The 24,323-nt window shown below is 45.7% G+C and overlaps 1 protein-coding gene across 1 annotated transcript in view; it reads left to right on the top strand.

Annotated features, from left to right (window-relative positions):
- Positions 1-23,537, top strand: part of LOC309333841 (dual specificity testis-specific protein kinase 2-like) — a 29,463-nt gene extending 5,926 nt beyond the window's left edge. The window contains exons 3-9 of the mRNA XM_081847815.1: positions 9,281-9,402; positions 12,456-12,504; positions 13,054-13,203; positions 17,790-17,963; positions 19,600-19,683; positions 21,080-21,166; positions 22,801-23,537. Of these exons, the coding sequence (XP_081703941.1) occupies positions 9,281-9,402; positions 12,456-12,504; positions 13,054-13,203; positions 17,790-17,963; positions 19,600-19,683; positions 21,080-21,166; positions 22,801-22,902 (768 nt within the window). The 3' untranslated portion in view covers positions 22,903-23,537. The remainder of the gene's footprint in view (positions 1-9,280; positions 9,403-12,455; positions 12,505-13,053; positions 13,204-17,789; positions 17,964-19,599; positions 19,684-21,079; positions 21,167-22,800) is intronic.
- Positions 23,538-24,323: the final 786 nt, after the last annotated feature.

Here is a 24,323-nt window from a genome sequence, read left to right on the forward strand (position 1 = left end):
GGTCTGCTGTGGTTGAAACAAAATTTAAAAAATCCTTCGAGTAGCACCTTGTTGTTGTTGTTGTTTAGTCGTTTAGTCATGTCCGACTCTTCGTGACCCCGTGCACCAGAGCACGCCAGGCACTTCTGTCTTCCACTGTCTCCCACAGTTTGGTCAGACTCATGTTTGTAGCTTCGAGAACACTGTCCAACCATCTTGTCCTCTGTCGTCCCCTTCTCCTTGTGCCCTCCATCTTTCCCAACATCAGGGTCTTTTCCAGGGAGTCTTCTCTTCTCATGAGGTGGCCAAAGTATTGGAGCCTCAGCTTCAGGATCTGTCCTTCCAGTGAGCACTCAGGGCTGATTTCCTTAAGAATGGAGAGGTTTGATCTTCTTGCAGTCTATGGGACTCTCAAGAGTCTCCGCCAGCACCATAATTCAAAAGCATCAATTCTTCGGCGATCAGCCTTCTTTATGGTCCAGCTCTCACTTCCATACATCACTACTGGGAAAACCATGGCTTTAACTATACGGACCTTTGTCGGCAAGGTGATGTCTCTGCTTTTTAAGATGCTGTCTAGGTTTGCCATCGCCTTTCTCCCAAGAAGCAGGCGTCTTTTAATTTCGTGACTGCTGTCACCATCTGCAGTGATCATGGAGCCCAAGAAAGTAAAATCTCTCACTGCCTCTATTTCTTCCCCTTCTATTTGCCAGGAGGTGATGGGACCAGTGGCCATGATCTTCATTTTTTTGATGTTGAGCTTCAGACCATATTTTGCGCTCTCCTCTTTCACCCTCATTAAAAGGTTCTTTAATTCCTCCTCACTTTCTGCCATCAAGGTTGTGTCATCTGCATATCTGAGGTTGTTGATATTTCTTCCGGCAATCTTAATTCCGGCTTGCGATTCATCCAGCCCAGCCTTTCGCATGATGAATTCTGCATATAAGTTAAATAAGCAGGGAGACAATATACAGCCTTGCCGTACTCCTTTCCCAATTTTGAACCAATCAGTTGTTCCATATCCAATTCTAACTGTAGCTTCTTGTCCCACATAGAGATTTCTCAGGAGACACATGAGGTGATCAGGCACTCCCATTTCTTTAAGAACTTGCCATAGTTTGCTGTGGTCGACACAGTCAAAGGCTTTTGCATAGTCAATGAAGCAAAAGCAGGTGTCTTTCTGGAACTCTCTAGCTTTCTCCATAATCCAGCGCATGTTTGCAATTTGGTCTCTGGTTCCTCTGCCTCTTCTAAATCCAGTTTGCACTTCTGGGAGTTCTCGGTCCATATACTGCTTGAGCCTTCCTTGTAGAATTTTAAGCATAACCTTGCTAGCGTGTGAAATGAGTGCAATTGTGTGGTAGTTGGAGCATTCTTTGGCACTGCCCTTCTTTGGGATTGGGATGTAGACTAATCTTCTCCAATCCTCTGGCCACTGCTGAGTTTTCCAAACTTGCTGGCATATTGAGTGTAGCACCTTAACAGCATCATCTTTTAAAATTTTAAGTAGTTCAGCTGGAATACCATCACTTCCACTGGCCTTGTTATTTGCAGTGCTTTCTAAGGCCCATTTGACTTCACTCTCCAGGATGTCTGGCTCAAGGTCAGCAGCCACACTACCTGGGGTGTACGAGACATCCATATCTTTCTGGTATAATTCCTCTGTGTATTCTTGCCACCTCTTCTTGATGTCTTCTGCTTCTGTTAGGTCCTTACCACTTTTGTCCTTTATTATGGTAATCTTTGTACAAAATGTACCTTTCATATCTCCAATTTTCTTGAACAGATCTCTGGTTCTTCCCAATCTGTTGTTTTCCTCTATTTTTTTGCATTGCTCGTTTAAGAAGGCCATCTTGTCTCTCGCTATTTTTTGGAAATCTGCATTCAATTTCCTGTATCTTTCACTATCTCCCTCGCATTTTGCTTGCCTTCTCTCCTCTGCTATTTGTAAGGCCTCGTTGGACAGCCACTTTGCTTTCTTGCATTTCCTTTTCATTGTGATGGTTTTCGTTGCTGCCTCCTGTATAATGTTGCGAGCCTCCATCCATAGTTCTTCAGGCACTCTGTCCACCAAATCTAAATCCTTAAACCTGTTCCTCACTTCCACTGTGTATTCATAAGGGATTTGACTTAGATTGTATCTTACCGGCCCAGTGGTTTTTCCTACTTTCTTCAGTTTAAGCTTGAATTTTGCTATAAGAAGCTGATGATCTGAGCCATAGTCCGCTCCAGGTCTTGTTTTTGCTGACTGTATAGAGCTTCTCCATCTTTGGCTGCAGAGAATATAATAAATCTGATTTTGATGCTGCCCATCTGGTGATGTCCATGTGTAGAGTCATCTCTTGTGTTGTTGGAAAAGAGTGTTTGTGATGACCAGCTTGTTCTCTTGGCAGAACTCTATTAGCCTTTGCCCTGCTTTGTTTTGAACTCCAAGGCCAAACTTGCCAGTTGTTCCTTTTATCTCTTGACTCCCTACTTTAGCATTCCAATCGCCTATAATGAGAAGAACATCCTTATTTGGTGTCAATTCTATAAGGTGTTGTAAGTCTTCATAGAATTGGTCAATTTCAGTTTCTTCAGCACCAGTAGTTGGTGCATAGACTTTGATTACTGTGATGTTAAAAGGTCTGCCTTGGATTCGTATCGAGATCATTCTATCATTTTTTGAGATTGCATCCCAATACAGCTTTCGCCACTCTTTTGTTGACTATGAGGGCCACTCCATTTCTTTTGCGGGTTTCTTGCCCACAGTAGTAGATATGATGGTCATCCGAACTGAATTCGCCCATTCCCGTCCATTTTAGTTCACTGATGCCCAGGATGTCAATATTTATTCTTGCCATCTCATTTTTGACCACACCCAACTTACCAAGGTTCATGGTTCTTACATTCCAGGTTCCTATGCAATATTTTTCTTTACAGCATTGGACTTTCCTTTCGCTTCCAGGCATATCTGCAACTGAGCATCCTTTCGGCTTTGGCCCAGCCGCTTCATCAGCTCTGAATCTACTTGTACTTGTCCTCCGCTCTTCCTCAGTAGCATGTTGGACGCCTTCCGACCTGAGGGGCTCATCTTCCAGCGTCATAACTTTTATATGCCTTTTGTCTTTGTTCATGGAGTTTTCTTGGCAGGGATACTGGAGTGGCTTTCCGGTTCCTGCTCCAGGTGGATCACGTTTGGTCAAAACTTTCCACTATGACCTGTCCATCTTGGGTGGCCCTGCACGGCATGGCTCATAGCTTCTCTGAGTTATTCAAACCCCTTCGCCACAGCAAGGCAGTGATCCATGAAGGGGAGCAGCACCTTAGAGACCAACTAAATTTGTTCTTGGTATGAGCTTTCGTGTGCATGCACACTTCTTCAGATACCTAGGGATGCCTAGGTTCAGATAACTATTACAAGTCTTTCACCCTTAGTTAAACAAATAGGGTGGCTAGTTTAACCATTTCTCACTATTCTGGGGCTAGCAGTGCAAAAATTTAAAGGAACATTCACTTCTCTAAGCTGAGATTGATTTATAGGGCTTGGATCCCCATACTGCATTCCTCTTAAGAGTCATCTATTTTCAGCTCTAGGCCCTTCTCCCAGGTAAGTGTAAAAGCTTCTAATGGGTCTGCCTAGATATATCAAGAAGTTCCTGTAGAGAGTTGGGGGTTTTTTTGCATTTCACAACTGCTAAAAATAAAACCTGCATGCTCAGAGGCAGTGTACCTCTGGATAACTGTTATAGGGGGGAGTGGACAGTGAAGAAAGTTGTTGTCTTCAATCCCCGAGGTTTCTAATAGGCCGTTGTGGGGGAAGCCCACTGACCCCACAGTTGCTTTCAGTCATCCTGACCATTGGCTCTGCTGGCTGGAGCTGATGGGAGTTGGAGTCCAAAAGCTGGAGGGCACCTAAAGCAGTTGCTCCCAAAGTAGGCAGTATCCGTGCTTTGGGGACGGGGCAGGCCAGTTGGTGGGATTACCTGTGGAGTGAGGCAACAGCTTCCATTGCAGCCTTTTCTTTCCTGAATCTTAATGCCAAATTGATTGAATTCCTGATGACTTCCGACTCAGGGTAGCCCAGTGTGGGAGCACTGATATTCCACTGAGCACAGAGAGAAGCAGATGGTGGGTGAGAGAATCCGGAAGGCTTCCGATTGTGGGTGCCAAATATCCTGAACTGTTGGTCTAGATTAGACATGCCTTGAAAGTGATTAAGAGGAGGCAAGGCATGGTGGACATTAGCAAATGGCAGTGCTGTCCTCAGCAAAACATATTTTATTAGGAAGAGGCGTATGGAGCTGAGTGAAGATTTCCTACACTGCCTGCTTGCAAAGGGCACTCCACAATTTTGCATCCATTAGAGGCGGCATAGTGACTGTTTTATGGAGCTGAACAGCTGAGCTGCCCCCATCAATCTTGTTTTGAAGCTGGGAATGTGGAACAGCCAAGGTAGCGCACAAAGAGGGATGCGGGATGCGATAAAGGTCAGACCTGCGATAGAAGTGCTAAGCAGGGCTATTAGTTAATTAAAAGGCCTTCACAAATCAACAAGGAACCCTTTTAAAGTGTGGCTTTGGATGAATCTGAAATTTGCATATGTCAGTTTTAGTAAGAGGACCTCACAAATTCTGGCACTAATTATTGGAAAGAGAGATAATGCTTTTAACATTTTTTGTTTTTGTTTTCATTCCCTAGCCCAGTAATGCCTCAGAATTCACATTAGTGTACCCTTAGCACACAGCTGCACTGAGTGTAGAATTACTCTCGGCCAATAAATAAAGCTTTAGTTGATTTAATCTAACACTCCCACTTTCTGAAATTGCAGCTCTGGCACTAAAAGACAAATGAAAATTTAGCTGCAGCAGATATTACCTGCTGAAGATAAAGGAATCGGGCCCACTAGAAAAATCAATATGTAAACATGAGATCCTCTAGAGGTAAAAAAAATGTAAGGACAATGTAACATTTTTAAAATGTTAAATAATGTAAAACAGACCATTCACCCCAGCCTATGAATGGCTGTGGATAGTACAGGAAAAAAGGAATATGTGCAGAGCCTGACAAACTAAGGTTCACTGGAAACACAGCCTGTCTTTCTAGAAAACAAGGCGTATCCATGTCAGTGGTGTTTTTGTTTTTATAGTCTTGGTTCTAATTTCTATTATACAAAAAGTCTGGAATGTATCACTGAAGTCCCCATCCCCTGTTTTTGTCTCTGCTTCAATATTTCTTACCAGTTTTCTGCTGGTATGGTTTTGTTTTATGCTTGATTGTGCATCTTAATAAAATTCCTTATAATACTATAAATAAAATATATGTATAGAAGCCCCCACCTGGAAGCGTTTTTGGTGGATTTCAGCAGGCCTTGTGTATAAAGGTCTCTTCCAATTAACCAGAGCACAAGTGTCCAGATAAAGGGATGTGATAGCACTACTCCCTTCTGCCTTGGTCAAACCTCATCTGGAGTCCTGTGTCCAGTTTAAGAAGGATATTGACGAGCTGGAAGGTGTGGAGAGGAGGGTGACCAAGATGACCGAGGGTCTGGAAACCAAGCCTTATGAGATTGGTGCAAAGTGTTGGTGCTGACCTTTAAAGCCCTAAACGGCCTTGGTCCAGTATACCCGAAGGAGCGTCTCCACCCCCATCTTTCTGCCCGGACACTGAGGTCCAGCACCGAGGGCCTTCTGGCGGTTCCCTCATTGCGAGAAGTGAGGTTACAGGGAACCAGACAGAGGGCCTTCTTGGGAATGCCCTCCCACCAGATGTCAAAGAGAACAACAACTACCAAACTTTTAGAAGACATCTGAAGGCAGGCCTCTTTTAATGTTTAACAGACTACTGTATTTTAATACTTTGTTGGAAGCCGCCCAGAGTGGCTGGGGAAACCCAGCCAGATGGGCGGGGTATAAATAATAATAAATGATGATGATGATGATGAGGGACAGTTGAAGAAACTGGGGATGTTTAGCCTGGAGAAGAAGAGACTGAGAATTGACAGAATAGCCATCTTCAGACATGCATGCAAGATGGAGCATGCTTGTATTCTGTTGTGCCAGAGGGGAGGATCCAAAGCAATGGATCCAATTGCCAGGAAGATTCCAACTAAACATTTAGAAGAACTTTTTGATGATAAGAGCAGTTTGACTGTGGAACGGACTGCCTTGGAAGGTGGGAGACTCTTATGCCTTGGTAGGTTTTCAAGTGGGGTTTGGATGGCCATCTGTCAGGTATTCTTTAGTTGTGATCCCTGCATTGTCAGGGTTGGACTAGATGACTCTTGGGGTTCTCTTCGAGCTCTATAATTCCATGATTTTGTTATCCTTAGCTTCTACGTCATGTCCTTTCCGTGTGCTTTGGTACCTTAAGCCTGTGTGCTCTCCCAAACTTTGTTTAAGCTGTTTCCATCTTACTGAGCAAATCACTACTACGATAGGGAGGGTAAAGTGTCAACAAAGGGCCTCTGTTTGATCTGATAGCTTGATCAGAATGATCCAGCAGGTACCAGCTTAATTTAGGTTCACCTCCAAGTGCCAGGGTTTTAAAGGAGCCATCAAGGTGATGTGACGTTATACCAAGGAGATCCTAGTATGGTTGTTTTAAATTTTGTTTGCTCTGCAGGGCTGCCTAGAGACAGGGAAAGACAAAGACCTCGGTCCTCACTAGGAAGACACACCGATGCATAGTTAAGTTGTGGACTTCCCTGTCGCATGCCATGTCACGAGCCACTGGCTTAGATGGCTTTAAAATGAGGTTGAACAGATTCATCGAGGAGTATTATCTGTGGGGAAATAATAATAATAATAATAATAATAATAATAATAATAATAATAATAATTTTATTTATACCCCGCCCTTCCCAGGGTATAATACTAAGGTAGATGGGTCAGCAGTCTGACATGGAGGTATTATTACTATTACTCTTACTTTTACTATTACTATTATTATTATTAATCCTGCCAAGTCAGATAATAATAAGTGGCAATTTAATTTACATACTACTTAATGCCTAGGTGGCTTCTAAGCAGCTTGTAAAACAGAAAAAACAATTGCACAACCTTATTTAAAAACAGAATTTAAATAATAATAATAATAATAATAATAATAATAATAATAATAATTTATTATTTGTACCCCGCCCATCTGGCTGGGTTTCCCCAGCCACTTTGGGCGGCTTCCATAGAAACCAAAAATACACTAAAATATCACAGATTAAAAACTTCCCTGAACAGGGCTGCCTTAAGATGTCTTCTGAATGTCAGGTAGTTATTTATCGCTTTGACATCTGCTGGAAGGGCGTTCCACAGGGCGGGCACCACTACCAAGAAGGCCCTCTGCCTGGTTCCCTGTAGCTTTGCTTTTCGCAGCGAGGGAACCGCCAGAAGGCCCTCGGTGCTGGACCTCAGCATCCGGGCAGAACGATGGGGGTGGAGACGCTCCTTCAGGTACAACCCTTTACATCAGGGGTCAGCAAACCTTTTCAGCAGGGGGCCGGTCCGCTGTCCCTCAGACCTTGTGGGGGGCAGGACTATATGTTGAAAAAAGAGAATGAATTCCTATGCCCCACAAATAACCCACAGATGCATTTTAAATAAAAGCACACATTGTACTCATGTGAAAACACGCTGATTGCCAGACCGTCTGCGGGCTGGATTTAGAAGGCGATTGGGCCGGATCCTGCCCCCGGGTTTTATGTTGCCTATCCGTGCTTTACATCCTGCTTCTGGGCCTATCAGGGGCACCTGGTTGGCCACTGTAGGAAACAGGATCATAGAATCGTACAGTTGGAAGCAAACCTGAGAATCATCTAGCCAAACCTCTGCAATGCAGGATTCTGCAGCTGTATGGGGACTGAACCTGTAACTTTGGTTTTATCAGCACATGCCCATACCAACTGCAGGGTGCTAAAATAGCGACGTAGGAGGCTGCCTTATACCGAGTGAGACCGCATCAAGCTCAGTACTAGGAACATGAGGAGATTCTGCTGGATCAGGCCAGTGGCTCATCTAGTCCAGCATCCTGTTCCCACAGTAGCTCACCCAGATACCTCAGTGGGAGACCAGCAAGCAGGATTCAAGCACTAGAACACTCTAGTGTAGTTGCTTCCAGCAACTACAATACAATAATATTTATTGTCATTGTCCCATACAGAACAACGAAACTGAAAATCTACACCAGACATTCAGAACCAACAAGCCTTCTACCCCAGCTATCCCAGCCTGGTTAACCCCCTAAAAACTCTGATACCCCATAATTAAATACAATATACTCCCACAGAGACTACCTTAAAGGTAAAGGTAAAGGGACCACTGACCATTAGGTCCGAGCGCGGATGACTCTGGGGTTGCGGCGCTCATCTCGCTTTATTGGGTGAGGGAGCCGGCGTACAGCTTCCGGGTCATGTGGCCAACATGACTAAGCCACTTCTGGCGAACCAGAGCAGCGAATGGAGACTACCTTACACTGCGTTTAAAACCAAAATCGCATTTGGATAGAAACTGTTTCTCAGGCAGCTAGTCCTATACAGTGGTACCTCTGGTTAAGTACTTAATTTGTTCCGGAGGTCCGTTCTTAACCTGAAACTGTTCTTAACCTGAAGCACCACTTTAGCTAATGGGGCCTCCTGCTGCCGCTGCACCACTGCTGTGTGATTTCTGTTCTCATCCTGAAGCAAAGTTCTTAACCTGAGGTACTATTTCTGGGTTAGCAGAGTCTGTAACCTGAAGCTTCTGTAACCTGAAGCGTATGTAACCTGAGGTACCACTGTATATAAGTTTATATAAAAGCGGGCTCAACACACACCCCTGTGGCATCCCCGTATTCATGAGATCCGCAGAGACATGGGAACCCATCCTGACCCATTGGGAATGGTTTGATAGAAAATCTAATATCCACCTTCACAAAAGTCCCAGGTCTAATAGTTTGGGCACCAATCTATGCGGACGAATAGTATTAAATGCAGAACTAGTATTCAAAAGCATTGTTGCCTCCAACTGTGGAGCACAGCCACTTTGGGTAGTAGCCATTGACTGCCCTCTCTTTCATGACCCTGTCTCCCCCTTTTTTAAAGTCATTCAAGTTGGTGGCCATCACTGATTCCAGTGGGAAGGAGTTCCATACTTTGACTATGCCCTGCAATCTGCATGAATAAGTACTTTCTTTTAGTTACAGATAGGTAGCCGTGTTGGTCTGCCATAGTCAAAACAAAACAAATTCCTTCCAGTAGCACCTTAAAGACCAACTAAGTCAGTTCTTGGTATGAGCTTTCGTGTGCATGCACACTTCTTTTACCTGTTCTGAATCTTCCCAAAACTCACAGGTTGCCCAAAGCCCTGGAGGCAAAGCAATGGTGGTGAAGATCTACAAGAATGACGCAGACCAGGAGGGGATCATACGCGAGATCAGCTTGCTGCAGAAGCTCTCCCATCCCAACATTGTCAGGTGGGTCTCTGGGTGGCAGGTGACCAGGGGTGGCTCCCCCACTCGCCTCGATGAGGCAGTCGCCTCAGGCGGCAGGCTGGAGACAACTGGGAGGGGCGGCAGATCCAGGGCCCCAAGAAGCATGCCTCACACTACCTTCTGCGCTTGTTTCCCATGGCTGTGGTCTAGAAAGAGTGGGAGCGATGCTTCGGCCACCTGTTCCCCTTTGGCTTCCTTTTTTCTCCCTTGCTGCTTCCAGGATGTTGGTTCTTCCCTGAGCAACCTCTAGCTGCCTCAGGCTGAAAGCAAAGAGTAAGGTTACCATAACTTCTGTCATAGAGCTTCAGTATGCTGATGACAACTTAGTGCGCGCGCGCTCAGAGGATGACATCCAAACCATCCTAAATATCTTTGCAGAAGCTTACCAAAAGCTTGGCCTATCACTCAACATTCAAAAAACCAAAGTGCTGCACCAGCAGGTACAAAATAATCCTTCTGGCAGCACCACAAATCCAACTCAATGATGTAATGTTGGAAAATGTCAATCACTTCTCCTACCTGGGCAGTTATCTTCCCACAAGGGCCAACACTGATGCCGAAATCCAGCATCGCCTGAGCTCTGCGAGTGTGGCTTTCTCCCAATTGAAGTATCATCATTCTTGTTCTTGGTTTAAATGACCTCGTGCTAGACAACAAAAAGGGAAATGTCATGATGTAATAATAATAATTTTATTATTTTTACCCTGCCCATCTGGCTAGGTTTCCCCAGCTACTCTAGGCGGCTTCCAACAGAACACTGAAAACAGAATAAAACTTCAAACATTAAAAACTTCCCTAAATAGGGCTGCCTTCAAATGTCTTCTAAAAGTCAGATATGTGTGTATTTCCTTGACATCTGATGAAAGCGCAGTGAGGGAACTGCCAGAAAGCCCTCAGAGCTGGACCTCAGTGTCCGGTTGAACGATGGTGGTGGAGATACTCCTTCAGGTATACTGGGCCGAGGCCATTTAGGGCTTTAATGATCAGCACTTTGAATTGTGCTCAGAAATGCACTGGGAGCCAATGCAGATTCTTTAGAACAGGTGTTATGTGGTCTTGGTGGCCACTCCCAGTCACCAGTCTGGTTGCCGCATTCTGGATTAGTTGTAGTTTCCGGGTCACCTTCAAAGGTAGCCCCATGTAGAGTGCATGGCAGTAGTCCAAGCAGGAGATAACCAGAGCATGCACCACTCTGGCGAGACAGTCCGCAGGCAGATAGGGTCTCAGCCTGCGTACCAGATGAAGCTGATAAACAGCTGCCCTGGACACAGAATTGACCTGCACCTCTATGAGTAGCTGTGAGTCCAAAATGACTCCCAGGCTGTGCACCTGGTCCTTCAGGGGCACAGTTGCCCCATTCAGAACCAGGGAGTCCCCCATACCTGCTCACCCCCTGTCCCCCCCAAACAGTACTTCTGTCTTGTCAGGATTCAACCTCAATCTGTTACACCCCATCCATCCTCCAACTGCCTCCAATCACTCACACAGGACCTACACTGCCTTCACTGATTCTGATTTGAAAGAGAGGTAGAGCTGTGTATCATCCACATACTGATGAACACCCAGTCCAGACCCCCTGATGATCTATCCCAGCGGCTTCATATAGATGTTAAAAAGCATGGGGGAGAGGATGGAACCCTGAGAGACCCCACAAGTGAGAGCCCAGCGGTCTGAACACTCATCCCCCCCCACCACTTTCTGGACACAATCCAGGAGGAAAAAGCAGAATCACTGTATAAAAGTGCTTCCAGCCCCTCTAGGTGGTCCAGAAGGATGTCATGGTTAGTGGTATCAAAGGCCGCTGAGCGATCCAGCAGAACTAGAAAACAGCTTTCACCTTTGTCCCTAGCCTGCAGGAGATCATCAACCAGTGAGACCAAGGCAGTTTCAGTCCCATGATGAGGCCTGAATCCCGACGGGAAGGGATCCAAATGGTCCACTTCTTCCAGGCGTGCCTGGAGTTGTTCAGCAACCACCTGCTCAATCACCTTGTCCAAGAGTGGAACATTTGAGACTGGGTGATAGTTGGCCATATTGGCCGCGTCCAAATATGTTTATTTAAGAAGCTATTTAATGATCACCTCTTTCAGTGGGTCTGGGAAGGCTCCCTCACAGAGGGAAGCATTCACCACTCCACAGAGCCCATCGCCTAGCCCTTCCCAGCTCACTTTTATGAACCAGGATGGGCAAAGATCAAGGAGACAGGTGGTTGGTTTCACTCATCCAAGCAGCCTGTCCACATCCTTGGAGGTAACAGATTAGAATTGATCCCATGCAACTTAACCAGACAGGACTCTAGCACTCTCCCGCCCCGGCCCTGCTCCCATGGTGGAGTCTACCTCTTTCCGGATCTGAGCGACTTTATCTGCAAAAACTTTGCAAAATCGTTGCAGGAGATCTTGGAGTCCTTACCAGGCCCAGATAACACAGGTGGTTCCGTTAAATTGCAAATCACCTGAAAGAGTGTCCTGCTGCTGTTTTCTGCAGATGCAATAGAGGCAGTGAAGAAGGTCCTCTTTGCCACCACTATCGCCACTTGGTAGGCTCGACTTTGAGCTCTAACCCATGTCCGGTCTGATTCAGAATGAGTTATCTGCCACTGGCGCTCTAGCCATCTCAGTGATTGTTTCATCACCCTCAGCTCCAGGGAAAACCACATGGCTGTCCGGGCTCCATGCAATCGGAGAGGGCGCTTCGGAGCCAAACAGTAGATAGCACTGGTTGACTCCTCATTCCAGTAGGCCACCAGGGAATCAGCTGAAAGGCCATCAGCATGGGACAAAACATCCCCTACCACTTTCTGGAAACCATTTGAATCCATTAAGTGGTGGGGGCGAACCATCTGAATCAGTCCTACATCCCTGCAGAGGAGAAGGGTCGTGGAGAAGTCCAGTTGCACCAGGAAGTGATCTGACCATGGCACTTCTTTTGTTTCGCTTTTACTAAGTGTCAGATCACCACATCCATAGAGGTGAACACCAGGTCCAAGGCATGTCCGTGACTATGATTTTTGTACATTATATTCCCTAATAAAGGTATCTTGGGATCTGTGTGAAGGGTGAGAAGCTGTATCCCATTCTGGAGGTAAGGAACAATTCCCCAAGTGATTCCTCTTTAATGTTATTATGCCTATAACTATACAAGCAGTAACCATAACATAATTGTTTCCCCATGATGGTACTGAATGTTAGGCAGCCCTCAAGACTTGAACCCTTTCCAGTGAGTGCTGGCTGAGGGATCCACTTACTCTTTCGGTGGTGGGCTTCAGATAATACTGTCATTCCCACCCAAGAGTCATCTCGTTCTTTTAGTACTAATGTGATGGAAGCTTCCACTAGAGCACCAGCAAACAACAAATCCCTGCACATAGAAAACTAGCAAGTAGAGCATTTCTGATTTACTAGCTTTCTGTGTGTGAGGATTTGTTTCCTTTTTGGACTAGTGGAGTGGTCTGCCATGGGAACCCTTGCAGGCAAACTGAAGAGGAACACTCCAGGCACGGGTTGCTGTTGGTGGCAATTTAACCTTGGTCCATGAACAGCCTGCTTTGTTTGGCTGGTGCTGGGACCAGTGTCCCTCCCAGTTTCTTATGGAAATGATAATGGGTGTCCCTCTTCAATCCTCTACTGGTAGTATGTGAATGGCGGGTGCCTGGAAGAGCTGCTGGCCTGCAAAGACGTCTCTCTCAGCTGGAAGGAGAAAGTGGACCTGGCTTCAGACATCACCCGGGGGATGGTCTATTTGCACTCCAAGAACATCTACCACCGGGATCTCAACTCCAAGGTAAGCTAACTGGAGATCCTCCCTGGGCAGGGGAAGTCTACCTCTTAAGGACCAGTTGCTGGCTGTGATGGTTGGTGCCCACTGGCACTGTTAGGGCAGAAGACAAGCAGGTTGTCAGAACCAGAACCAGAGCAGGCAGGTGGGGGTTGGCAGTGCCTCTTGCACCCTAACGGACTAAGCTCCACTGGTTGCTGGGCAGTGATAGCAAGGGAGGGTTGTGGTCTTTACGTCCTGCTTGTGGACTTGCCAGGGCGTTTGGTTGGCCACTGTGGAAAACAGGATGCTAAACTGGGAGCTTAGTTCAAATCTGGACATTCACCCATCTAGCTCAGTACCAAGGATGGAAGAAAAGCTCTGCTGGATCAGGCCCATGACCCGTCTAGTCCAGCACCCTGTTCTCACAGTGGCCAACCTGTGGAAAACCAGCAAGCAGGACTTGAGGACCAGAGCACTCTGCCTTTTCTGTGTTTCCCAGAAACTGGGAAGCATTGCTACCCCTGACCATGGAGCTAGAGCATAGCCACCGTGGCCAGGAGCCCCTAATAGCCTCAACCTCCATTTATTTGCCCAGTCCTCTTTTAAAGCCGTCTCTGTGGGAGGGAGGGTGTTCCATAGTTCAACACTGTGCTGCGTAAAGAAGGACTTTGTTTTATCTGTCCTGAACCTTCCAACGTTCAGCTTCGTTGGGTGTCCACAAGTTCTTGCATTAGGAGTACTGTCTATACCAGGGGTCAGCAACCTTTTTCAGCAGGGGGCCGGTCCACTGTCCCTCAGACGTTGTGGAGGGCCGGACTATATTTTGAAGAAAAAAATGAACGAATTCCTATGTCCCACAAATAACCGAGATGCATTTTAAATAAAAGCACACATTCTAATCATGTGAAAACACCAGGCAGGCCCCACAAACAACCCAGAGATGCATTCTAAATAAAAGGACACATTCTACTCATGTAAAAAAAAGCTGATTCCTGGACTGTCTGCAGGCCGGATTTAGAAGGCGATTGGGCCAGATCCAGCCCCCGGGCCTTAGTTTGCCTAAAGGTAAAGGGACACCTGACCATTACGTCCAGTCATGGTCGACTCTGGGGTTGCGGCACTCATCTCGCTTTATTGGCCGAGGGAGCCAGCATACAGGTCATGTGGCCAGCATGACTAAGCTGCTTCTGGTGAACCAGAGCAGCGCACAGAAACGCCATTTACCTTCCCGCCGGAGCGGTACCTATTTATCTACTTGCACTTTGATGTGCTTTTGAACTGCTAGGTTGGCAAGAGCTGGGACCGAGCAACGGGAGCTCACCCCGTGGCGGGGATTCGAACTTCCGACCTCCTGATTGGCAAGTCCTAGGCTCTGTGGTTTAACCCACAGCACCTACCCATGGTCTATACCAACTGGCAGCAGTTCTCCAGGATTTCAGAGAGGGAATCTTTTCCAGCCCTGCCTGGAGAACCTAGGCATTGAATCTGAGACCTTCTGCATGCAAAGCAGATGATCGGCTACTGAACTTCTGGCCCTTCCTGATTAGACGAGCCTTTGATCTCTAAGCAAAGGCAGTTCTTTATGCTCTTCAGAGATTTTGCAAATTATTTTAAATTTTGAATTTATTTCATAAAATTTATATGCAGCTTGATTGGTTTTTTTTTAAAAAAGTAGCCTCAGAGTGGCTTACAAATTCAACACACATTAACAAAGAGCCCTTGCAGGAAATCTTCCACATGAACCTAGAGAAAACTGGCTGAGTAGGGGAGAGACGCATCTTTTTTGCTGCCTGCCTCTGCGAGGCAAAGCTCTCCAAGCTTGAACAGTGAGGTCATTGCCAATCTACTTAGAGGAGAGGCAGATCATCTGCTGGTTAATGGCATCATCGCTTAATGGGATTTTGGCCTCTGCATTTCTTGGGCCTTTTCCAGAAGCCTCCAAATTTGCAGAGCTGTTGTTGGCGCGGGTAGAGGTTCGTGTAGGATTGGAATTTGGGGTCACCCCAAGGGAAACAAGTGGGCATGAGATTCCTGGAAGAGGGAAGAGTGTACTTGTTTGCACTGTGATTCAGCAATAGCTATCATTAAAAGGCGACCAGGCAAATTATTGGATAAGAAGGTCTATCAGTGACTATTAAATTAATGGAACTTCCATGTTGAAGTCAAGTCTATCTCTAACAACTGCAATTTGGGGGCAGGGGGGGACAACAGGATGCAGTTCTTTGGAGAGCTTTATGTCCTACGTGTGGATTTCTTAGAGGTATTTTGCTGATAATTGTGGGAAGCAATGTGTGTATGTGTGTGTTGATCTAGGAAGGCTCCTTCTACAAAAGGGATGTCAACTAGGGATGAACAAATCCACCTCTTTCTCTTTCTAATTTCCTCCACGGTCTTAATTTGTTGTTAAAAAAATTTTCACGAGAAGGTCCTCACTTTGGCTGCACACACACACTTTTGCAAGCAATTTCCCCAAATATAATTCATGTGTTGTTTACGCTAATATATGCATTTGTTACCATAAGTTTGTTTCTATCCTTCTTTTTGGCCCAAAGGCCTCCAAAGCATTGAACAGATTAATACAGAAAGAAATATACAGTACGTATAGAAGTACAATGAATAAATATAACAATTCAATAAAATTATAAAATAACGAAGTCGCTAGATGCTCCATCAATCCCATTGTATGTGTTTGTGAGCTGGGTTTGTTATCTCACCACAGATACAGCTCCCTTGCGTTCCACCTCTTACTTAGAAGCCAAGTTAGCTCATATCCACAGTTGCCCAAGGAGAACCGCTCTGAAGGAGCAAACACTGGTGACACTTTCCCCCAAATTATAATTTTTTGTACTTGTTTTTTAGTTGGAGAATAGCCAAATATTTGGAGAAGTGCAAATTTCGAAGCATAGTTGCATTTCCGTTCATATATTGTTTGGGGAGATGTAGTTCTGGTAGGTTTTTATTAAAATGAAGACTGAACTGAATTTCTGCCTCACTCCTAGCGATAGCACCCAGCTATGGTGGGGAATAAAATGGGTCTGTGTCTGTTTATCAGGGTGTCATAGGCATAAGGGGAGACCGAGGAACTACAGTGGTACCTCGGGTTACAGACGCTTCAGGTTACAGACTCCGCTAACCCAGAAATAGTACCTCAGGTTAAGAACTTTACTTCAGGATGAGAACAGAATCGTGCTCCAGCGGTGCGGCGGCAGCAGGAAGCCCCATTAGCTAAAGTGGTGCTTCAGGTTAAGAACAGTTTCAGGTTAAGAACAGACCACTGGAACGAATTAAGCTGAGGTACCACTGTAGTTGTCTACTCTAAGGGTAACAGGCCTGATCCAGTAAGCCAGCGTTTTTCAACCTTTTTTAGTCCACAGCTACCTTGACCAACTCCATATGACCAACAATATATGAACGGAAATGCAACTATGCTTCGAAATTTGCACTTCTCCAAATATTTGGCTATTCTCCAACTAAAAAACGAGACCCGTTCACAACATGAAAAGAGCGCAACCTGCAGCGGTGCATCTGCGCACACGCAGCTTGCGATTTGCTGCTTCTGTGCATGCGTGTGACGTCATTTTGTGCATCTGCGCATGCGCGAGTGGTGAAACCTGGAAGTAACCCTTTCCGGTACTTCTGGGTTGCCGCAGGATGCAACCTGAAAAAATGTATCATGAAGCAAACGTAGCATGAGGTATGACTGTACAAGAATTCACCGACCTTCTGATTGAAGGCTCCTTCAGCCAGTAAAGGGAGATGAACGCCGCAACCCCAGAGTCGTCTGTGACTGGACCTAACGGTCAGGGGTCCCTTTACCTTTACCTTACAAGAATTCACACCTCCTAGTGGTGCAGCAATAAAACTACTGGCACACTTGCAAAGCTAAGCAGGATCCAGTATGATTTCAAATAATAATAATAATAATAATAATAATAATAATAATAATAATAATAATTTTTATTTATACCCCGCCCTCCCCAGCCAAGGCCGGGCTCAGGGTGGCTAACAAGCAATAATAAAAACAAGTTGAATGAATACAGCTTAAAAACAAGATTAAAATACAACAATTAAAATATTGAAACATTAAAATATTAAAATGCAGCCTCATCACAGGAGGAGAATGGAAAAAGAAAAAAGAAAGAGGGGAAGCGAATCAAATTGGCTCCAAGCCAAAGGCCAGGCGGAACAACTCTGTCTTACAGGCCCTGCGGGAAAAAATCAGATCCTGCAGGGCCCTGGTCTCATGAGGCAGAGCGTTCCACCAGGCTGGAGCCAGTGTTGAGAAGGCCCTGACTCTGGTTGAGGCTAATCTGACTTCCTTAGGGCCCGGGACCACTAGGGTGTTGCTATTTATGGACCTTGAGGCTCTCCGTAGGGCATACCGGGAGAGCCGGTCCCGTAGGTACGAGGGTCCTAGGCCATGAAGGGCTTGAGGATGAGGGAACGCATGTTGAGATTCCTGCATTGCAGGGGGTTGGGCTAGATGACCGTCGGGTCCCTTCCAGCTCTACAACTCTGTGATTCTCGTATGTGTTCAAAGTTGCCACTTAGAGCAGGACAGGAAGAGAGAATGCGTAACCTTGTAAAGTGTGCCTTGAAATGGGTTTCAGAACTGCCTCATTCGGGTGACCCAACGGGGGCGTGAGGCCCTGGTGACGGATTTCGGCCTAGCCAAGGAAGTGGCAGAGCTTTCTGCGAAGGACCCTGAGAGAAAGCTTTCTTTGGTGGGCTCGGCTTTCTGGATGGCCCCTGAGATGTTGCGAGGGGAACCTTATGACCGGAAGGTACCATGTTCTCCACACCTCCATTAGTTTGAGGGCTGTTCTTTGTGGGACCCTCTCTGGCCCTTATCCCCAGGGTACCTTGGTTTACTAGAGTAGTGCGCCTTGTTAGTAGTGATGGAAGAGCCTATGAATTTCAGTTTCTCTGTTTTCCCCAATGTTATGTTCAGCTTACATCTATTAGTATTTTTTTTTTTAAGTCCTCAAAATAATTAGTTGACAACTTAGCACATTTTCCCATTTTATATGCCATTTCCCCTAATATTATTTGCCTTTAATGCCATTTTAATGAATATGCATTTTCATACACACTTTCCCTGAGTGTTTGTGTGTATGTAAGTGAGTGAGAGTGCGCACGCGCGCACACACACACACACACACACACACACATTTTACTTGGATTGGAGAACTTCATGGCAAAATTTGGAGACATGTGAATTTCAAGGATAGCTGTATTTGGGTTAATATCTAGTTTCAGGAAGTATTAATTGGGTAGGTTTGCATAAAAATGTGAACTGAACAGAATCCACCTTTCAGCCCCTGGGTACCATCCCTGTCTATTTATTTTATTTTGCAACATTTATATAATGCTTGATCACTATTCAGTCATACCTTGAAAGTTGAATGGAATCTGCTCCGGAAGTCCATTCGACTTCCAAAATGTTTGGAAACCAAAGCGCAGCTTCCGTTTGGCTACAGGAAGCTCCTGCAGCCAATCTGAACCTGTGGAACCCATGTTGGACATTTGGGTTCCAAAGAAAGTTCGCAAACCAGAACACTCACTTCCAGGTTTGTGGCGTTCAGGAACCAAAACGTTCGACTCGCAAGGCATTCGGGATCCAAGGTATGACTGTAAAACCAAAAAGCATTTTACAGAAACCCCTCGTATAAGCTCACCTGCACCATTGTTTAATGTGGGTAGTAAATTTATTTCCGTTCATTCTATGTTGTCTCGCCAGCATTCTTCTCTTAAATCACTCACTTCCCACACATTCTCCTCTATCGATCTGGATTTTCTCATTCCAGCGATACTTGAAAAAGGCGAGGGCATGAAACAATCCAGATTGGAGGAGAGGAAAGTGTGGGCAGAGAGTGATTTAAGAGGAGAGAGTCATATGGGTAGGGGAGAAGTGATTGAGGTGCAATAAGCTTCTCTCCACATTAAACAACAATGCAGATGAGCCATCAATCTCTGACTCAGACAACAGTGTATGTTGTTTGCTTTTATGCAGAGACCTAGACAGCATCATCCTTAGCTGTGGTGGGTGGAGAAGTCTGCCTGCTTTCAGGTATTTCCAAGCCATTCAGAAGACTTCAGGGGACCCACCCACTGATGGCATTTAGCCAGCCTCCCCGACAAAAGAGGCACTTGGCAACTTTGCCAGGCTCATTAAGGACTTAATTATCCAGCACTGGCTCTCCTCCAAGCTCCCAGTCTCACAGGAATGTTAAAAGCAGTCTTTTATTAGCAAGGCACCTCTGTTTGTGGACTAGTAACCTCAGGGCTCCTGTCTTCCAACCCTTTATGATGTCGCCTCCAACTTCTGTTATGTGAAAGGCTGGATTGTTGGTCCCTCTGCTCACTGCCTGTGGGGCCTCCAGATACCATCTCCCACTGACCCCTTGCTCCCTCCTGTAGGTGGACGTCTTCTCTTTCGGCATTGTCCTGTGCGAAATACTAGGGAGAATCCCAGCTGACCCTGAGGTGCTGCCCCGGACCCAGGTCATTATGGTGCTTTTATCTGCTTTTCCATCTCAAGTACAGGTGAAACTCAAAAAATTAGAATATCATGGAAAAGTCTGTTTATTTCAGTAATTCAACTTAAAAGGTGAAACTAATATATGAGATCGACTCATGACATGCAAAGCGAGATATGCTTCTACTTCTCAGAGGTCCAATCTTGCTCGATTTGCAATCCTTGTTTTGCTGATTTCCTTGAATATTCTAATTTTCTGAGATTGTTAATTTGGGGTTTTCATCAGCTGTACGCCATGATCATCGCAATGATAACAAATCAAGGCTTGACATATCTCACTTGGCATGTCACGAGTCAATCTCATATATTAGTTTCACCTTTCAAGTTGGATTACGGAAATAAAGGAACTTTTCCACGATGTTCTAATTTTTCGAGTTTCACCAGTAGAACAAATAAAGGCTTGACATATCTCACTTTGCATGTCATGAGTCTATCTCAAATATTAGTTTCACCTTTGAAGTTGAATTAGTGAAATAAAGGAACTTTTCCATGATATTCTAATTTTTTTAGTTTCACCTGTAACATTGGCTGACAGCAAGGCTTTGGCATGTTGCATCATGCACCATCCATGCAGTGCCCACAAGATGCTATGCTCTGTTTAAAAGCACATGCATTGGGAACTCTGCCTAGTGACAGTTATGGTTTTGTACAGCAACATCTGTGTTAGCAGGTGGAGTTTGTATGTTGCAGGAGAAGTTAACTTCAGTGAACTGAATCCTTGCTTAGAGGAAACTTTTAACTGGAAGATGCTCGGACTAAGACTTGGGATAAAATAAGAAAGCTTAGGGGAAGTACATTGCTTGACAGGAAAGGGTTCTATAATCTATGCTAACTAAGTATTTGGAGAAACCAAGAAGCCTTGTTGGCCTGTTTGTTCTCAGAAGATCAGTGCAGGTGCCAGGCTGTTTTGCTCCCTAGGCAAGGCTATCTACTTGCACTCCCCAGAAAAAAAAATGGCTAACTTCAGTTTTCAAAAACAGATGTCTTGTAGACAAAAATAAAATAAAATCACAAAACTTGAAACTGCTAAATTTATTTTGAATTGCAAAATAATATTTGATTATTTTTTTCAAATACAAAAGAAAATGTTTTAGCACATATATCATTTGAATAATCTTCATCCCAAAATAGGCTTCTGAGACGTTGACCAAATTGGCAGGGGCCTCTGACCGCAGGTGTTCCCCACTCATTTTAAGGGGTCCTCTTTTGTGGAAGGGGAGTGGAATCTCTGGGGCCCAAGTGTAACAGAGGGGGCAGCATTCTGCACAAACTTGTGGTGGCACAAGCTCTGCTGTTCTTGAGCTGCATAAGTGGATGAAAAGCCGAGTCACCTGTGAATCCTTTTATCATTTTCCCTGCTAGGATTATGGCCTGGATGTGGCGTCCTTCTATGACATGATCCGCGAATGTCCCAAGCAGGTCTTGGATCTGGCTGCCAGCTGCTGCAGGGTAAGGAAGTTACTGGGAGGAGTTAAAAGAAAGTCCTCATCATGCAGTGTATCATTAACTTACAGAAATTGTTGCCGTGATAGCCAATTAGCTTGGATGGCTTCAAAAGCGAAGAAGTAACTTTTTTTTTCTTTTTTATGAGGACAGCTCTGTTCAGCAAGATTCTTGGTACCTAAGAATAGAGCCTCCCTATTCAGAGGCTGTCTAAATAATAATAATAATAATAATAATAATAATAATAATAATAATAATAATTATTTATTCTTCGTACCCCGCCCATCTGGCTGGGTTTCCCCAGCCACTCTGGGCAGCTTCCAACAGAACACTAAAATACAATAACGTATTAAACATTTACAGATAGGTAGCCGTGTTGGTCTGCCATAGTCAAAACAAAATAAAAAAATTCCTTCCAGTAGCACCTTAAAAACCAACTAAGTTAGTTCTTGGTATGAGCTTTCGTGTGTATCTGAAGAAGTGTGCATGCACATGAAAGCTCATACCAAGAACTAACTTAGTTGGTCTTTAAGGTGCTACTGGAAGGAATTTTTTTATTTTGTATTAAACATTAAAAGCTTTCCTAAACAGGGCTGCCTTCAGATGTCTTCTAAAAGTTTGGTAGTTGTTTATCGCTTTGACATCTGGTGGGAGGGCGTTCCACAGGTTGGGTGCCACTACCGAGAAGGCCCTCTGCCTGGTTCCCTGTAATTTGGCTTCTTGCAGCGAGGGAACCGCCAGAAGGCCCTCGGCGCTGGACCTCATTGTCCGGGCAGAACAATGGGGGTGGAGATGCTCCTTCAGGTATACTGGACCGAGACCGTTTAGGGCTTTAAAGGTCAGCACCAACACTTTGAATTGTGCTCAGAAACGTACTGGGAGCCAATGTAGGTCTTTCAAGACCGGTGTTATGGGTAGGACAGTAGGCGACAGGCAGAAACTAAGGACTGTTGACCTTAGTCCTTGGCATCTGCTTAGCCACTATGGGGAGCAGGATGCTGGACTTGATGGAGGTTTAATCCTTATTGATTAATTCCATAACTAGGAAGGAGAGCTGGCTGGATCAGGCCCATGGCCCATCTGGTCCAGCATCCTGTTCTCGCAGTGGCCAACAAGAGGCCTGTGGGAAACTCTGAAGCAGGATTTAAGCATAAGAGCTCCTGCATGTCCAGCAACTGTTATTCAGAAGTGTTGCTGCCTCTGGTTATGGAGGCAGAGTCTAGCCATCATAGCTAGCAGCCATCATAGCCAGCAGCCATTGACAGCCTCCATGAATTTGTCCAATCTTCTTTTAATCTTCCAACCTTCTGCTTCATTTGGCTTCCAAAGAGAGCCAGTGTGGTGTAGTGGTTAAGAGCAGTATCTTCGTAATCTGGTGAACCGGGTTCAATTCCCCGCTCCTCCACCTGCAGCTGCTGGGTGTCCTTGGGCCAGTCACACTTCTCTGAAGTCTCTCAGCCCCACTCACCTCACAGAGTGTTTGTTGTGGGGGAGGAAGGGAAAGGAGAATGTTAGCCGCTTTGAGACTCCTTTGGGTAGTGATAAAGTGGGATATCAGATCCAAACTCCTCCTCTTCTTCTTCTCAGCCTTGATTTTTCTCTTGCTGCTTCTCCCCGCAACCCCTTCCTGCTGCTTCCAGGTGGAAGCGTTCAAGCGCCCGTCGTTCTCAGAAATCTTGGAGGAGCTGGAAGACACTGCGGAGAGGCTGGAGTCTACAGTGGGCAAGCAGACCCCCGGCTGAAGCACCGGGGACCTGAGCTGCGAATGTACTTGTATATCTTGAAACGGACAGTGGTGAGCAGGAGGGAAAAGGGCCTCATGGCAAAATATTAAAGGGGTGTCTTGCCCTGCTCACCCATTTCAGGACAGATCTGCGACTTGTATAGAGGAAGAGGGGGTTCTGTTTGTGCCTGGCTAGCCCCTGGATCTGTCCACAGCAGAGCCTCTCTTACAGAACAGCTTTTAAGAAAAGATGGTCCTGCCAAGGTCCCGTTGCTTGCAGAGTAAGCAAGGTGTACCACGCAAGCAGGGGAGAAGGGCCACCCACCTCTCCAGACCAGTGCCTGCTGAAGAAATGGGCTTTCGGTAGCTCTAGCCAGTGAGCCCAAGGTGCATGGAAAAGGCAGCAAATCCACTGCAACTGCCAGCCCAAAACCCTTTTCTGGCCTGTTCTTCCCTCTCCACACAACATTTTATTGAATTTTTATTTGTATACAAAAACTGTAGGCACAAAAAAAGAAAAGAAAATTCTGTTCCTCAAGTCTCCCCCACCCCATTCCCTGGCCGTCTTGCTGTCACTTCTTGGCTGTATCTGCTTCTTAACTGGTGCCAGGATCAGGCCAAATGAGAGACAACCATGCTCACACTGTGTGTGTGTGTGAGAGAGAGCACTTTTTCTCAATGCTAAGTTTCATTAACACATAGAATGCGGTGCCATAGAATGATGCTGGGGGCTTAGACAAAATTCGTCAAAGTGGAGCTAGTTAGGAGCTGTGGTGGCTGATAGCGGGATCTCTGTGCAAATAAATCTTCCACTGGGAAAGGCAAATGCCCACTTCCAAAAATGGGTATCTGCTTGGATGTTGTGGGGAATGGGAGGCTGGGCGCAATAGATCTATGCTTCATTGGAGCTCCCCCATCCTTGCCATAGCTGTCAACTTGAATTTTGAAGTTGATTTGAAAATAAGGGATCAGCAGCCTCACCTGTCTCAGGGACAGTCCACGGGATATCTAACAATCCGTGATAGCAGCGGGAAACGGTGCTGGAATAAGGGAATTTCCAGCAAAAAAGGGAAGGTTGACAGCTATGATCCTTGCAGCCCATCTTTTGCAACGTGCGATTCAGGGATTGCAGCAAGTAGGGCATTATTGACAAGATGACCTCTAAGTCACCCCCTCCCAACTCCTGCAACAGCGGGGGGTGGGGGCTCAGAAGCTGCCTGTTCACCATGATGGCCAAACAGAAGCAGTGTAGCTCTGAATAAGCTGCTGCTGGTGGGGCAAACAGCAGGTGAGAGATGCAGCCTTTGTGCCACTTCATGGAGCCTCCTGGCTGTCCTATGCTTGGAAGCAGTATACTCGGCTAGGTCAAACTTCAGCAAAACAGTTTTTTTTTCCATATCTAGCCCTGAGAAGTCCCCATTTTTCAGCAGAAGACTTTCT

Source organism: Podarcis erhardii, assembly GCF_964252035.2.
Source record: "Podarcis erhardii genome assembly, chromosome: Z".
Classification (NCBI taxonomy): Eukaryota; Metazoa; Chordata; class Lepidosauria; order Squamata; family Lacertidae; genus Podarcis; species Podarcis erhardii.